At 43.7% G+C, this 15,802-nt stretch overlaps 1 protein-coding gene across 1 annotated transcript in view; it reads right to left on the bottom strand.

Moving 5' to 3' along the window:
* C15H3orf70 (chromosome 15 C3orf70 homolog) overlaps positions 1-15,329 on the bottom strand; it is a 52,920-nt gene extending 37,591 nt beyond the window's left edge. The window contains exon 1 of the mRNA XM_052158482.1: positions 14,844-15,329. Coding sequence (XP_052014442.1) covers positions 14,844-15,033 — 190 coding nt within the window. The 5' untranslated portion in view covers positions 15,034-15,329. The remainder of the gene's footprint in view (positions 1-14,843) is intronic.
* Between the last annotated feature and the right edge of the window lie 473 nt (positions 15,330-15,802).

Raw genomic sequence — 15,802 nt, 5'->3', positions numbered from 1 at the left:
ACCGAATCCAAGAACACATCAAAACGATCATCCACCATGATCAAGTAGGCTTTATCCCGGGAATGCAGGGTTGGTTCAATATACAGAAATCCATCAATGCAATCTACTACATAAACAAACTCAAAGAACAAAACCACATGGTCATTTCATTGGATGCTGAAAAAGCATTTGACAAAATTCAGCATCCTTTCATGCTTAAAGTCTTGGAGAGAACAGGAATTCAAGGCCCATACCTAAACATAGTAAAAGCAATATACAGCAAACCGGTAGCCAGCATCAAACTAAATGGAGAGAAACTTGAAGCAATCCCACTGAAATCAGGGACCAGACAAGGCTGCCCCCTTTCTCCTTATCTTTTCAATATTGTACTTGAGGTACTAGCTCAGGCAATTCGACAACATAAGGAGGTCAAAGGGATACAAATTGGAAAGGAAGAAGTCAAACTATCATTATTTGCAGACGACATGATAGTCTACCTAAGTGACCCAAAAAACTCCACTAGAGAGCTCCTACAGCTGATAAACAACTTCAGCAAAGTGGCAGGTTATAAAATCAACACAAGCAAATCAGTGGCCTTCCTATACTCAAAGGACAAGCAGGCTGAGAAAGAAATTAGGGAAATAACCCCCTTCACAATAGCCACAAACAGTATAAAGTATCTTGGGGTGACTCTTACCAAACATGTGAAAGATCTGTATGACAAGAACTTCAAGACTCTGAAGAAGGAAATGGAAGAAGACCTCAAAAAATGGGAAAACCTCCCATGCTCATGGATCGGTAGAATCAATATAGTTAAAATGGCCATTTTGCCAAAAGCACTATACAGATTCAATGCAATACCCATCAAAATCCCAACTCAATTCTTCACAGAGTTAGAAAGAGCAATTATCAAATTCATCTGGAACAACAAAAAACCCAGGATAGCTAAAACTATTCTCAGCAACAAAAGAAAATCTGGGGGAATCAGTATCCCTGACCTCAAGCAATACTACAGAGCAATAGTGTTAAAAACTGCATGGTATTGGTACATTGACAGGCAGGAGGATCAATGGAACAGGATTGAAGATCCAGAAATGAACCCACACACCTATGGCCACTTGATCCTCGACAAAGAGGCTGAAAACATCCAATGGAAAAAAGATAGCCTTTTCAACAAATGGTGCTGGTTCAACTGGAGGTCAGCATGCAGAAGAATGCAAATTGATCCATCCTTGTCTCCTTGTACTAAGCTCAAATCCAAATGGATCAAGGACCTCCACATAAAGCCAGACACTCTGAAGCTAATAGAAAAGAAACTGGGGAAGACCCTTGAGGACATCGGTACAGGGAGAAAGTTTCTGAACAGAACACCAATAGCGTATGCTCTAAGAGCAAGAATTGACAAATGGGACCTCATAAAATTACAAAGTTTCTGTAAGGCAAAGGACACCATCAAGAGGACAAATCGGCAACCAACAAATTGGGAAAAGATCTTCACCAATCCTACATCAGATAGAGGGCTAATATCCAATATATATAAAGAACTCAAGAAGTTAGACTCCAGAAAACCAAACAACCCTATTAAAAATGGGGTACAGAGTTAAACAAAGAATTCTCACCTGAAGAACTTCGGATGGCGGAGAAGCATCTTAAAAAATGCTCAACTTCATTAGTCATTAGGGAAATGCAAATCAAAACAACCCTGAGATTTCACCTTACACCAGTCAGAATGGCTAAGATTAAAAATTCAGGAGACAGCAGGTGTTGGAGAAGGTGTGGAGAAAGAGGAACACTCCTCCACTGCTGGTGGGGTTGCAAATTGGTACAACCACTCTGGAAATCAGTCTGGCGGTTCCTCCGAAAACTGAGCACCTCACTTCCAGAAGATCCTGCTATACCACTCCTGGGCATATACCCAGAGGATTCCCCACCATGTAATAAGGATACATGCTCTACTATGTTCATAGCAGCCCTATTTATAATTGCCAGATGCTGGAAAGAACCCAGGTATCCCTCAACAGAAGAGTGGATGCAAAAAATGTGGTATATCTACACAATGGAGTACTATTCAGCCATTAGAAACAATGAATTCATGAAATTCTTAGGCAAATGGATGGAGCTAGAGAATATCGTACTAAGTGAGGTAACCCAGACTCAAAAGGTGAATCATGGTATGCACTCACTAATAAGTGGATATTAACCTAGAAAACTGGAATACCCAAAACATAATCCACACATCAAATGAGGTACAAGAAGAAAGGAAGAGTGGCCCCTGGTTCTGGAAAGACTCAGTGAAGCAGTATTCGACAAAACCAGAACAGGGAAGTGGGAAGGGGTGGGTGGGAGGACAGGGGAAGAGAAGGGGGCTTACGGGACTTTCAGGGAGTGGGGGGCTAGAAAAGGGGAAATCATTTGAAATGTAAATAAATTATATCGAATAAAAAAAAAAGAAAAGAAAAACCAAAAAAAAAAAAAAAAAGAAAGATGACATGAAATAAGGGACCTAAATTAATAAAACCAGAGATTAAAGGGGAGACATTAAAATGTGTGTCAATTAAATTCAGAATACCAAGACATATTGTTAAAAGCTATATTCTACCAAACTGGAAAATAGATGAATTTTTAAGATGCACCATGACCTAGCAAAATTAAACAAAAAAAATGGGACAAGTAACCTACACAGATCTATAACAAGCAACAATACTGAAACATAGTATGAGCCTACAAGGAGAAATCCCCGATCAGATGAACTAACTGAAGAACTCAGTCATATCTGCAAATAAAAAGCTAACATCAACAATTCTGTAATGGAGCCATAGAACAAGGAAAAAGGGAACACTTAAAAATCCTTCTACAAAGCCAGTATTGCCTTCATACCAAAGCCAAGCAAAAATAGATAAATAAATAAATAAATAAATAAATAAATAAATAAATAAACCAAGAAAACAGAAAAGCCTCCCTGATGAATATAGATGCAATATTTCTCAATAAAATATTTTCTATCTGAATTTGAAAAGGAAAAAAAGATCACTCAGTATTATCAAGTAGGCTTCATTCCAGGGATACAGGATTGGCTCAACATATGCCATCCGTCACATAAATAGACTCAAAGACAGACATAATGTGATCATCTCAACAGACATAGGAAAGCATCTGACAAAATTAAACATGTCTTATAGTGGAAGCTCTGGAGAGACTATGGATGGAGGGAACCTCTCTCCACATAATAAAGTCTGTGTGTGACTGAGAAGACAGAGTCAGCCAGCCAGAGCCAGGCAACAAACTGTCTGTTTAGGAAACTAGGCCTAAGCTTCCCTTTCCCAGAACTGGAAAAGTACAAAACAAGTCAGTTCCAGGAAAAATCACCCCTCATGGGCAGCCAGTCAGAAGCTGTAAAAGCTGCCCCACCACCTAGCTTGAACAAGTATAGTTAATCAGCCAAAGTCCCCCAAGTTCCCCAGAGCCTTAACCAATCACAAATGCACCCATACCCCTGGAGATAGAACCAACCAATCAAGGGAAAGAAAGGTAAAAATCACTCCCTCCTACCCTAACAGGCTTTAAATTGACTCTGCAAAGTCTACATTGTTAGTCTTCCATGCCTTCCATGTCTTCAGGTATGGAGGACCCCTACCTGAAGGCTCTCTGCAGAATAAACACTATTAGTTGTTACATACTATCTGGGTTATCATTCTTCAAGAATCACGGACATGACAAACCTATAGCTAAAACTGTGCTTAACAAATTTTAAGACAAAATTGTTTGGGAGACAAAACAAACAAACAAACAAACAAACAAAAAACCCAACTCAAAACATTTAAGATCAGGAGCAAGACAAGGAAGGGTGTTCCTTTTTCCTGCTCCTGGTCAACACAGTGATTGGAGTCTTAGCTACATCAGGAAAACAGAAGAAAGAAGTACAAAGAAAGACGAAAGACAGAGGAAGCATCCTCATTTCCTGATAATAGATTCCATACATAAGAAACCCTGAAAATGCCATCAGAAAACTCTTGGAACTGATAAAAGCTTTCAGCAAAGAGCAGGAGACAGGATAGAACATTAACATACAAAAGTCCCCTACCATCAACAGACACACTGGGGAAGAGAAAATAAACCCATTCACAATATCCTCAGAAAAGAGATAATAGCATGTCTTTGATAAACCTATATAAAAATAGTGAAACCCCTATACAAAAAAAACGTTAAAATTCCAAAGAAAGAAATTAAGGAAGACACTTAAAGATGGAAGCCCTTCCATACCCATGAACTGGAAGAAATCACATTGTGAAAACAGCTACCTATTGAAAGCAATCTACAGAGTCAGTGCAATCCCAATCAAAGTTCCAGTGACTGAAGACAAGGTGCAGGAAATAAATACTGTAGTGACAATTCTGGAATTTTGGTTTCTTTACAAAACACAGAAATATTATAAGAATGTGCTTTGCTTTAATCCCACGTGTGGGGACATGGGCTCCTTTAGATGGTCTGCAGCAGCTGGCTAAGATTTGCCTCGTGTGGTTTCACCTCTAGCAGAGGTGTGGTTTCACAAGCTGCAGATAGTTTCTACGATTGTGTGATGTTTGTAATGCTAAGAACTTTTCAGAAGATATATACATGCTAGGGCCCCAAGAGACAGGTTTGGTGGCTGGTGGTTGTTCAAGGGGGTTGGTTGGTTGTGGTTTGTTAGTAGTCATGCTCAAAAGGACACAAAAGGAAAGAAATTAGAATCCCACCACCTCTCTGCCTCTAGACTTCTTTCTCCCAGGTCTAGTGATAAAGGTCTCCCTCTTGGGGGCGAGGCGGTAAAAGGTGGGAAAAAGAAGAACCCACAAAAGGCTGGAGAGATGCCTCAGTGGTTAAGAGCACCGACTGTTCTCCCAGAGGTCCTGAGTTCAATTCCCAGCAAGCAACAGCATGGTGGCTCACAACCATCTGTAATAAGATCTGATGCCCTCTTCTGGTGTGTCTGAAGAGAACAACAGTGTACTCACATACATTAAATAAATAAACAAACAAACCCACAAAGTAGCAAAGACCAGCTACAGGATACCTCCATCAAAGAAAATGTTAAATCAAAAAACAAAACAAAGCAAACAAACAAAAATCTCTAAGCACAAACTATCCAGGAAATCTAGGGCACTACAAAAAGACCAAATCTATGAATAATAGGAAGAGATAAAAAGAGAAGAAACACAGGTCAACAGCACAGAAAATATGTTCAATAAAATCATAAAAAGCAATTTCCCTAACCTAAGGGAGAAGCTTATCAAGGTACAAGAAGCACACAGAACACCAAAATAGATTGGATCAGAAAAGAAAGTCCTCTCAGCACATAGTAATCAAAACACTAAATACAGAACAACAACAAAAGAATATTAGAAGCTGCAAGGGAATAATACTAAATATCTATAAAGATTTGCACTTGAGTCCTCAGTGGAGACTCTAAAAGCTAGAATTTGCCTGGACAGATGTTCTACAAAATCTAAGAGACCATAGATGCCAGCCCAGACTATTATACGCCACAAAACTTTCAATCTCAATAGAGGAGAAAGAAAGATATCCACAGATAAAGCTATCTTTGAGCAGTATATCTACAAATCCATACAAATTATATCTATAAATAATAAAACTCATGAAACTGAGATACTTCAGCACAGCAAAGGACACCGTAATTCAGACAAAGTGGCAGCCCTCAGAATCAGAAAAGATATTTTACCAACAACACCTCCAACAGAGGGCTAGTATCCAAAACATAAAGAACTGAAAAATCTGGATATTATTAAGACAAACAATCCAATCTTAAAATGAGGTACAAATCTAAACAGTTAATCCTCAAAAGAGGAAACTCAGATGCCTGAAACGAACTTAAAGAAAAGTTCAACATCCTAATCATTAGGGAAACGCAAATCAAAGCACTTTGAGATTTCATCTCAAGCCTGTCAAAATAAACAACACAAGACAGCTCTTGCTGGCAAGGGTGTGGGTTAAGGGGAAACACTCATCTCTTGCTGGCGGGGGTGCAATCTCGTACAGCCACTATGGACTTCTGTCTGGCAGTTCCTCAGAGAGATGGGAATCAATCTACCTCAAGTTACAGCCACACCACTCTTAGGCACGAGCGTAAGGGATGATGCTTCATCCTACCACAGAGACACTTGCTTGGCCTTGTTCTCTTGCTCTACTCATCATATCCAGAAATTGAAACCAACCTAGGACTGCTACCTACCCAACTAGCTACTGCTGCAGAAGATAGAGATCCTAGAGCACAACCCACTACTGCCACTTTCATAGACCAATACGATTTATGGCTACATTCTAAGCAGTAACCCTCACACCCACACATTACTAGAGATCTCCCCCATCATCAAAGAAGTTTTGTTTGCAGCGGACAGATTACAACTGGTCAAGATGTAGAAAATATGTGACAGTGATGTCCCCTGTGGAACATCTACAATGCAATCCCTACCCTTAAAGCTCAAGGAACATCACAGAAGATGGAGCAGAGACTTGACGAGCCAGAGAACCAGAAAACCTGAAGCTGTGTAGTGTCTTGTAGACAAGGCAGGGATTCTGCACACATGAAATCTCAACAATATGGTTCTCTAAACAAGATCTACACGATAGCACACCAGTCAGTATGCCAATGCGGACAGGGGAGATTTCATAAGGCCTCACTCCCGGATGAGGAGCTAGCAGCAATGGCCTCTGGGACAGGAAGATCAATGTTCTTCAGGTACAAGCCACCTAATAAATTATCCAATCCCAATCGGTCATCCCATGAGAACACCACAAAATGGACAAAGTAGATTTGGGGGCCTTTTTTTTGTTTGGTTTTGGGTATGTGTAATTATAGAAGAGGTCGTTGATTTGAGATGCAGCAGGAGACATGTTAGACGCTGGAGTTGGGAGAGGAGGAGGTGAAAGCTATGTGAACACATTATTTGTGTATTCTCCAAAGCGCTTTAAGTTGAATAAAGAAATCAAATGATAGCAAATGCTGGAAAGGATGTGGTGAAAGGGGAATCCTTATTCACTGTTGGCAGGAGTGTAAACTTGTGTAGCCACTATGGAAAGCAGTGTGGAAGTTTCTCAAAAGCTAAAAATAGACCTCCCCCATGACTCAGCTATACCACTCCTGAGACTGTGCCTAAAGGATCCCACTTCCGACTGCAGAGACACTCACACATCTTGATCAATGCTGCTCTGCTCAAAATAGCTGTGAAATGGAATCAAGCTGGATGTCACCAACTGGCAAGGGGATAATGAGTGTGTGGAACATGAAACCAATTATGAAATTTGCAGGAAAACGGACGGAACTGAAAATATCATCCTGTCTGAGGTCACACAGCGCGGAAAGACAAAGTCCATGTTTTCACTTAGATGCAGACCCTAGATTTCAATTTTTAGATTTGTATGTTTACCTTGAAGTGACCTTAAGGCCAAGAAGCTAGAAAGGGAAGGCTGTTGGGCACTAGGGAAGGACGCCTCAAGGGAGAGGGACCAGCAGAACACATGTGGTACACGGTACAGGGAAGGAATTCTGAGACAAGAAATAATGAAGTTGGTATAGACATGGGAGTATGGGAAAGAAGAGAGATTGGGAGAATTTGCCAAAATAAATATGTGTGAGAAACTCACACAGAAACTTATTCTGTTTTGTTTTGGTTTTGTTTGTTTGTTTGGTTGGTTGGTTTTTTTGGATTTGGTTTTTTTCGAGACAGGGTTTCTCTGTATAGCCCTGGCTGTCCTGGAATTCACTCGGTAGACCAGGCTGGCCTCGAACTCAGAAATCCGCCTGCCTCTGCCTCCCAGAGTGCTGGGATTACAGGCGGGCGCCACCACCGCCTGGCCAGAAACTTATTCTGAAAATTAATTTAAAAATACAATTTAAAGCCAATTGTGGTGAGTTTGCAGCCAGCGCTTTCTGCATAGCAAGTTCCAGAACAACCACAGCTATATAGTGAGATCCTGTCCAGTACACAAACAAAAATTGCAACTAAAAAAGTTTAAATGGAAGTACACAGCATGGATAGATAATGCTTCTCCCAAAAGTCCTGAGTTACCACTGCCCAGTGATAATAGTTCCCTATAGAGGATCAGTTATGGCGTCCCAAGAGGTCTCCAAAACAATGAGGGTTATTGCTAATGCTCATTTGCCCATGAGAACTTGATGGTGAGATCATATTGCTGAAGGCACCACACATCTTGGCTATAGGACATAGATAAATCACACTGGAAATGAGATGGAAGCTTCAGCCCTGATAGCTAGCTTTCAAATTGCCAGAAGGTTCTTCATAGGCTGCTGTCAGTGAAAAGCCATCAATGGCCTGACCCAGTTGTGAAACCTATATATTAAAATATTGACCTGCCAGGCCAGATGTGCTTGCCTATACAATAACAGCACAACAGTTATAGAGTAACTAACCACATTATAATTGAATTAGAGGCCCATGGGAGGCAATGCATACCTCATACTGTGTTATATTAATTTTCGACTTGGCAGACTCTAGCATCATCTGGGAGATGGCCCTTTGGACATGCCTGTTGGGGATTATTTTGGTTACAGTAATTGATGTAGGAAGACTCACTTTAACTGTGAATGGGAACACTGTTTGGTGAGTAGATTCTGGACTATGTAAATTTGAGAAACCGAGCCAAACACAACATGCATTCATTGTTCTTTTTTCCTTATTTTAGATGTAATCTGAACAGCTGTTCAAATCCTTGTCCCTTTGGCTTTCCTGCCGTGATGGACTATGCCGTGAACTGGGAGCTAAAATTAATTTTTCCTGCCTCAGTTGCTTTCTGAAAGTGAGTTAGAACTTTCTTTGGCTGTGAAGCCAGATGACAAAGACAACTTATAAAATAAAATAAAGCATGCCATTGGACAAATGGCGCCAGAAGGTTAGTGTCTACGATGGTTGAGAAATGGCACGGTAGCAGGAACAGCTCAGAGATCACATCTCGAAGCACAAACAGGAAGTTCAGAACGCTAACTCAAAATGGCAAGGGTTTTTTGAAACCTCAAAGCCCAGTCCCCAGTAACATACTTCCTGATACTCCCCGCAACTACCAGCCACCAACTGGGAACCAAGTATTCAAATGCCTGAGATTTACAGGTGACACCTCATTCAAACCACCACACTTTTGTCAGAGTATTTTATCACGCAATATATTATAAGCCTGGTCAGAATGCGCAGACGTCATAGGCCCTAAGGAAGGACCGCTTTGTGTTGTTTTACTAACTGGACATGGTATCAAACTGTCTGCGAAATAGTCTCAGCATTGCTCAGTCCGCACTGTTTGCAGGGAGTGAGTTAGCACAGAGACTCATGCAGAAAGACCTCAGCATGTGCAGATAAGCATCCCATCTTATGCTGTTGGTAGGGGCGACACATTCCTGAGCACAAGTCTGATGTGAGGGTACCTATCAACTTCCTCCAGCTCTGACAACTCAAAATGGACTCGCCCAGAACATCAGTCCACGTCTCCCCTAAACACGTGGGCTTTTCTTCTTCAACCACCAGCCAAGGTCAGGACCTTGAATCGTACAAAGAAATAAAAATTAGAAGCTGACTGTTCTACCCTCTTCTCTGGCTACATTTTGCTATCACCTTGAATATATTCCCTGTAGCTATAGTAACAAGTGTGACAGAGCTATCCTTTAGGAGAAGCAGCTGGGCATTGCCTGGGGACATTAAAAAGCTACTGTTTGAGATTCCTAGAGAAGTGGGCAAAGACTAGACTAACACAAAGACTACAATGCCAACTCACTAACACAGCATATTTGCCCTGAAGTTTTAACAGCCGATTCTCCAATCAGCTCTTTCTCTGTGTGTAGAAAACTGACACATAGGAACTAAACTATATCCAAGTGCTTCAGATAACCAGGCTAGAAGACCAGGCTTCCCACCCATTAGTCAGGGTCCTGAAAAACACTCCCAGCCCAGCCTCTCTGTCTCCATCCTTCTCCTAGACAATCTTTCTTTAGATATGCTAATACCATCTTAGGTGACATCAAGTGCCACTCAACCTGAACGGAGCAGACATCTGCTGAGATGCATTCTGCAGGAAATGGAGCTCATCTATTGTGTGACTTTAGGAAGCCAACTCTGGGTTCTGCTGGTGTGGCACCTACATCACATCACGTACACCCACTCAACCCCGCCCGACACTTTCCCATCTCTTTCTCTTTCATAACCCTTCGCTTGAATCTTATTCTCCAAATCCAGTGACCTCTTTATAGCTCTCAGACTTCTGGATTTCATTACTGTAACTGACACTCTGCCCGTTCCTAAAACACTTTCTCCATTGCTGGCGCCAATGGACCTGAGAGCTGTTGGTTCTGCTCATTAACTTTAAGTCCCTCTGCTTCAGTTCTGAGTCAATATTCCAGCATCAGGCACACCTGGATCCAGACAGAGTTCTATTGCTATATATAGCTATATGCCTGTGGGGGAAGTTCCTTGATTTTGCTAGGTCTTCTTTGTCAGCTTTAAAATGGACATGATGGCATTAAGAGTCAAAAATATGCTCAACGTAGTCCGTTTAGTCAGTCACAAAGTGATCACTGAACCAATGTGAACAATCACCCCTGTGTCCCAGTGCTTAGCTCCTGGGATGCTGCTGTCCTTTTCCCTTGAAGAATCCATCTCAAATTGCTTTGACTGATACTTCAGCATACTCTCAAAGTAACAATTCCAAGGCTAAAGATTTCATCCTCTTCTTCAGCAGAAGAGAAATCACGAGTATGTCTAAGAACAACCTGACGAATACTGGCTTCTCCTTACAGTTCCTGGCCCTGCACTCGCTGCCCTGCCCGGGCCCCCAGCACGCTACTCTGAAGATGTTTCTTCTTCCCTCATCTCGGACTCTCTAGCAGCTTCTCCTCACACACTGACTCTCAAGGCTTTTCTTTCTTCCTCGGGATGTCCTCTTGTTCTTGGTGATATCACATCACGGCTCCACAGGCAACCTGGAAGTAAACAGAAAGCTTCCATACAACCTCCGGCCCAAACCTCTCCCTCTGGGCTCCTGAGTGCTGTGAGCGACAGCTTACTGTTGTTCTCCTAGGATGACTAAGACAGCATGCACTCAGCCAAAACTCAAAACTCAAAACTCCTCAAAAACTAGCCATTACCCAGACACTAATTATGCAAGAATGCATCCACAAGGATAGATCGTACATGTCTCCTGTAAACATGTACATATTTCAGTTTTTTCCCCATTTGATATGGTTATGAATGTCAGTTTTGATATCCATCATGTATACTGAACTTGCTTAATTGTTCTGAATCTCTAAAGTATTATGGGATAACCGCCATTTCTGCTTTCTCAGCTGCAATAAGCAAAAGCAACGGTCCCCTCTTCCACATCTCACGTGACTTTCAAGGGATTACAGAAACAAACACTGCACAGACCGTGCCCTTAGACGCTGTTAGAGGGCGGGACACAGCTTCACTCCTATTGTACTCCATTTCTGCAACATCTCAGGAACAGAAAAATATATAAGCTATATACTTATATTACTTATATACTTAGCTACATTCTTATAAGAATCTTGCCAGAAAATAAGGTTTTCAAATATATTAACGGATTCTACTCAAGCTTAAAAAAATATATTTTGGTAAAAAGGTGGTAAGAATTGGTACCCGACCAAGTTAGGAGACAGAAATAGCACACCTGGCAGCTTTGAGCGCCGCGGCAGCTCATGAATGAGACCCTTGAAGCAATGCCAGTGCAGGAAGCAGGGGCAGCAGTGGGAGCCTGGCACGGCGAGGAAGAGCAGAAGTCAGCAAGCAAGGCTCTCGCCATGCACACGAGAAGACCCAAGTTCGGATCTGCAGACCGCACATAAAAGCCAAGCGTGCATGCCTGCAGCTGCAGCCTTAATATTCCTACCCTGAGACAGACCAGCCAGTCTGCAGACGACAGAGAGTCTGACCCAAACAAGGTAGAAAGTGGAAGACAGACCCAGGTACTCACACGCACCCTTACTCACATACCAACACACACATATGTACAGGCATAAACATTGTGTATATATATATATATATATATATATATATATATATACATACACACACCACACATACACCATCACATATCCACATGTATGAACACACACAAAAAGACACTACACACACATACCCTCACTCACATACAAGCACACACTGTGCACATATACATTACACATACATATGGACACTGCACACATACATATACACACATATACACACATGTAAACACAGACACTATATATATATATATATATATATACCATCACTCACATACAAATACACACAAATGTACAGATATTACATACATGTATGTACACATACAGATACCACAGAGAGAGAAAGAGAGAGAGAGAAAGAGAGAGATCATAAAGACCTACCAACATCAGTATATTTGACAATCCTTTCCTAAATTCAGATTATTTAAGGACAGTCAGTCCCTAATCTCTTAGAGAAGAAAACAGTAAGCATTGTGTCACCAATCTGAGTTATCTGAGCTCAATTTAATTCCTTTTTTAAAAGAGGATTGCACATCGCCAGAGCCCAGATCAAGAGGCAGCAGCGATGCCTGTGCTAGTGGGACTGCAGCAATGTTGGCCATGTTCTCATTTACCCAGAGGAACATGACAACACAAGATGGAAAACATGAGGCAACCAGGTGACTGAGGAACAGCCTTTACAAGTGTTCCTTAGTGAAGTTCCATCAGTTTCCAGGGCAGGGCCATATGCAGGCTTCAGGGCTCTGTGGTCTTCTCCTTACATTACACTTTATCAATAACTAGAGTGAAGGGATGGACATTTAGTACAGGCACAATGACATGAACACAGGAGGAATAATATACACATGAAAATATACAGAACCTATGCAAACCCAATAAGAGTACCAAGACTAAAATCACAGTGACTCAGAAAAACAGACCCATTCTCCTCAAATAAAAGGTAACAGGAAGCCATCCCTAAGAGATCAGTACCTTTCTCCAAAGCCACACATACAGCTTTGAGAAGAGCAGGCCGTGGATCAACTGTCACAGTTTTTACAGCTTACTTGGTGGCTTTCGCAGACAGCAAGCTCAGTTTGAGGGGGCAGCAGTGAGCTTGGTGTGATGCGGTGTCTTGCTCCACACTGGCCAGCCCAGAACTCAGCGGTTTCTCACCTAGGCCCAGCACATGTGTTCAGAACAAAACAACCTGGATGGTTGGTACATGGGTGCTATCCTGTAAGCGGAAGGACAGAGGGCAGTGGCAGCTCAGAAACAGGACAAACAACAGCCTCAGAGGAAAATGGCGGCCACCTCTACTCAGCCATTCAATGCACATCAAGTTCAAGCCTGTTTTAGAAAACCTACTTCTCTCAAGAATAGCCAGGGATTCAGAGAAAGAATGTCCATATGCAAGAAATCCTTAGTATGTTTAAATATGCATATCTGAAGAGTTGAGGCAGTCATAATTTGGCTGGAAGATTAAACTGTTGTATAAGATATAGTAAGAAGAGACATAGCAAGACGGTTTCGTGAGATGAAGAAGGCATTTGCCCCGTAAGCTTGGCAACCCAAGTTAGGTTCCCCAAATTATACAAAGTTGTCCTCTGATCTCCACATGTGAATCATGGCGCATGTGCACGTGCATGCACTTGCGTACCCACCCACAAACACACTCATTTCCTGAGGTACATGTAAGGACAGAGGAAGGAATGCAGTAAGTTTGTGTTCATCTCCTTGTAAGGAAGACATTGTGAGAATCAAGGTTCATTAATGAGGAACAGTCAGTCTGTCTGACAAGATGCAAGCTTCCCAGGAGTCAACTCTACCTGGAGAGGGAAAGGGCTGGGGCCCTCTTAACTCCTCCTCCGCACCCCACAGTAAGAACAGGACCTCTGCAGGGGCAGGCGCCTATTAAACCCATCCGACTGTGTACTTTAGCTCCCATATTTCCTACTTTGAAGCCACACTTTCGGTGAGAAGCAAGAACATTCTGTTTGGCCTCATCAGCAAAGGGAACAGCAAAATCAATATCCGTTCTCCGTGTACCTTGAATTTATAAGGAAAAAGCAAGAATTTTCTATCCTTTAATTTATAAATTCAACTAAGACATTCAAATAGTCTCAATTAAAAGCAAATAAATATTTGTTGCATATTGTATCTCTCCTTGTAAACCAGTTCCTCCTAAATAACAGAAAACAAAAAGTCTGATTGACGATCACTTGGAAACCGTGTCTTAAGCATTCCAAAGCCCTCCAAATCTAAGATTATGTGGAAACGGACTTTAGAATGTTTCTAAAAAGAAATGATCCAGCAGTCGGATTAAGCTTAATGCCACGAAGTAATCAAATTGTGGAATTCTGATTAAACGGCTACTTAAGTTTAATCTATTTAAAACTCTCAGGATAAATACAAAGGACCTAGGACTAGTCCTGGCTTGGCTCAAACGCTATAACTGGGTGTCTAAGGAGTTTGCTCTTCAAACAGTTCCTTTTAACTTCTTAGAAGCCATTCTTCATACTTTGGTTCTTTCTCAGTCTGAATACGATAAATAAACAGGCATCGCTAGGACCTCGGACTCTTTCTGTTCAATAGCAGCCAGAAAGAACAGGCAAGAAAGTGAAAGGGGCATTGTCCGTGCCACCCCCACTGCTGAATAGACTACCCTGCAGGCGCGCATTCGCTCTGGCGGCTCTACCACCTCTAAGCAAGTATATAAAAGAAAGGCAAAGAAAGCCAGACCCAGGCTCCCGTGGGTGGGAAGGTCCCCTTTTGTGACTACAGCTAGGCTCCCCGGGGATTGCCTCCCGTCGTCCCGGCAGCGCCGGGCCGCAGGCGGGCGACCGCAGGCCGCCGTGGCTCCACTTACAGTGACACCATCCCAGGTGACAGCACCAGTGCAGCTTGAAGCACTTGCCGTGGCTGTGCGTGGCACAGATGGACAGCCCGTCGCACGGCTGGAAGTCGGGTCTGCGGGCGGCGCAGCTCCGCGCCAGGGCCTGCGCCTCGTCCACTTTCTCGCTCTTCCAGCCGCGCTCGGGCGCCGTGGCCGCACTCATCTCTCCCGGTGACGAGCGGGGCTCGGAGCCCGGGACAGAGGAGAGGCGCGGGCCGGGCAGGGCGCGGGCGGGCTGCGGGCTGGAGGCGCGGCGAGCACCCGCTGGCCGAGGAGCCACCCGGGGAGGGAGCAGCGACCGGGCCGGGCCTGCTGCCTCCCCGCGCCCTGGTCCCTTCTGCGCCCTGCTCCCTCCTCCCTTCTTTCTCCTCTCCTCTCCTCCCTCCTCTCTGCTCCCTCCTCCAGTCTCTCTCTTTCGTCCTCCCTGCTCCCTCCTCCCCACTCGGGCCGCCACGCCTGCACGCGCACGCGCACACTTAGACCGCCGCGCCCCTCTGCGAGCCCATCCCCTCGCGGTGGCGCTGCGCGCGTCGCCTCTGCCCCCCGCCAGCGGGTCGCACACGCCCCCTAGGACGGTCAGCACCCGTCCCGCACGCCCTCGGGTTGGGAGGGCGTAGCTCTGGCTACTGCCTGGCCTTCCCCAACAGTCTTTAGGCACAGGGTCTAGCCTGGCCCTTGACTAGACTCCCTCCCCGTCGCGCCTTGGTATCCTGCTGGGCACACACTCGCCCCGCGGCGATCGTGGTGCCGCTGGGTGGTAGCCGGCGGTGACCTCGCAGGTTCTTCCCTGAGCCAGCCGCCCGGAACTAGTCCTGGGTGCAGGGCGCCGGACTGCCAGGGTGGGAAGATGTGTTAGGTGTCTGTCTTGATACGTGAGGGGTGTAGGGATGCACTGAGCAGCTTGCAATGTTTGTGTGACCATAGACGTTACA

Source organism: Apodemus sylvaticus, chromosome 15, assembly GCF_947179515.1.
Source record: "Apodemus sylvaticus chromosome 15, mApoSyl1.1, whole genome shotgun sequence".
NCBI lineage: Eukaryota > Metazoa > Chordata > Mammalia > Rodentia > Muridae > Apodemus > Apodemus sylvaticus.
The sequence above is the reverse complement of the archived record's forward strand: the minus strand, read 5'-3'. Positions and strand labels throughout refer to the sequence as shown.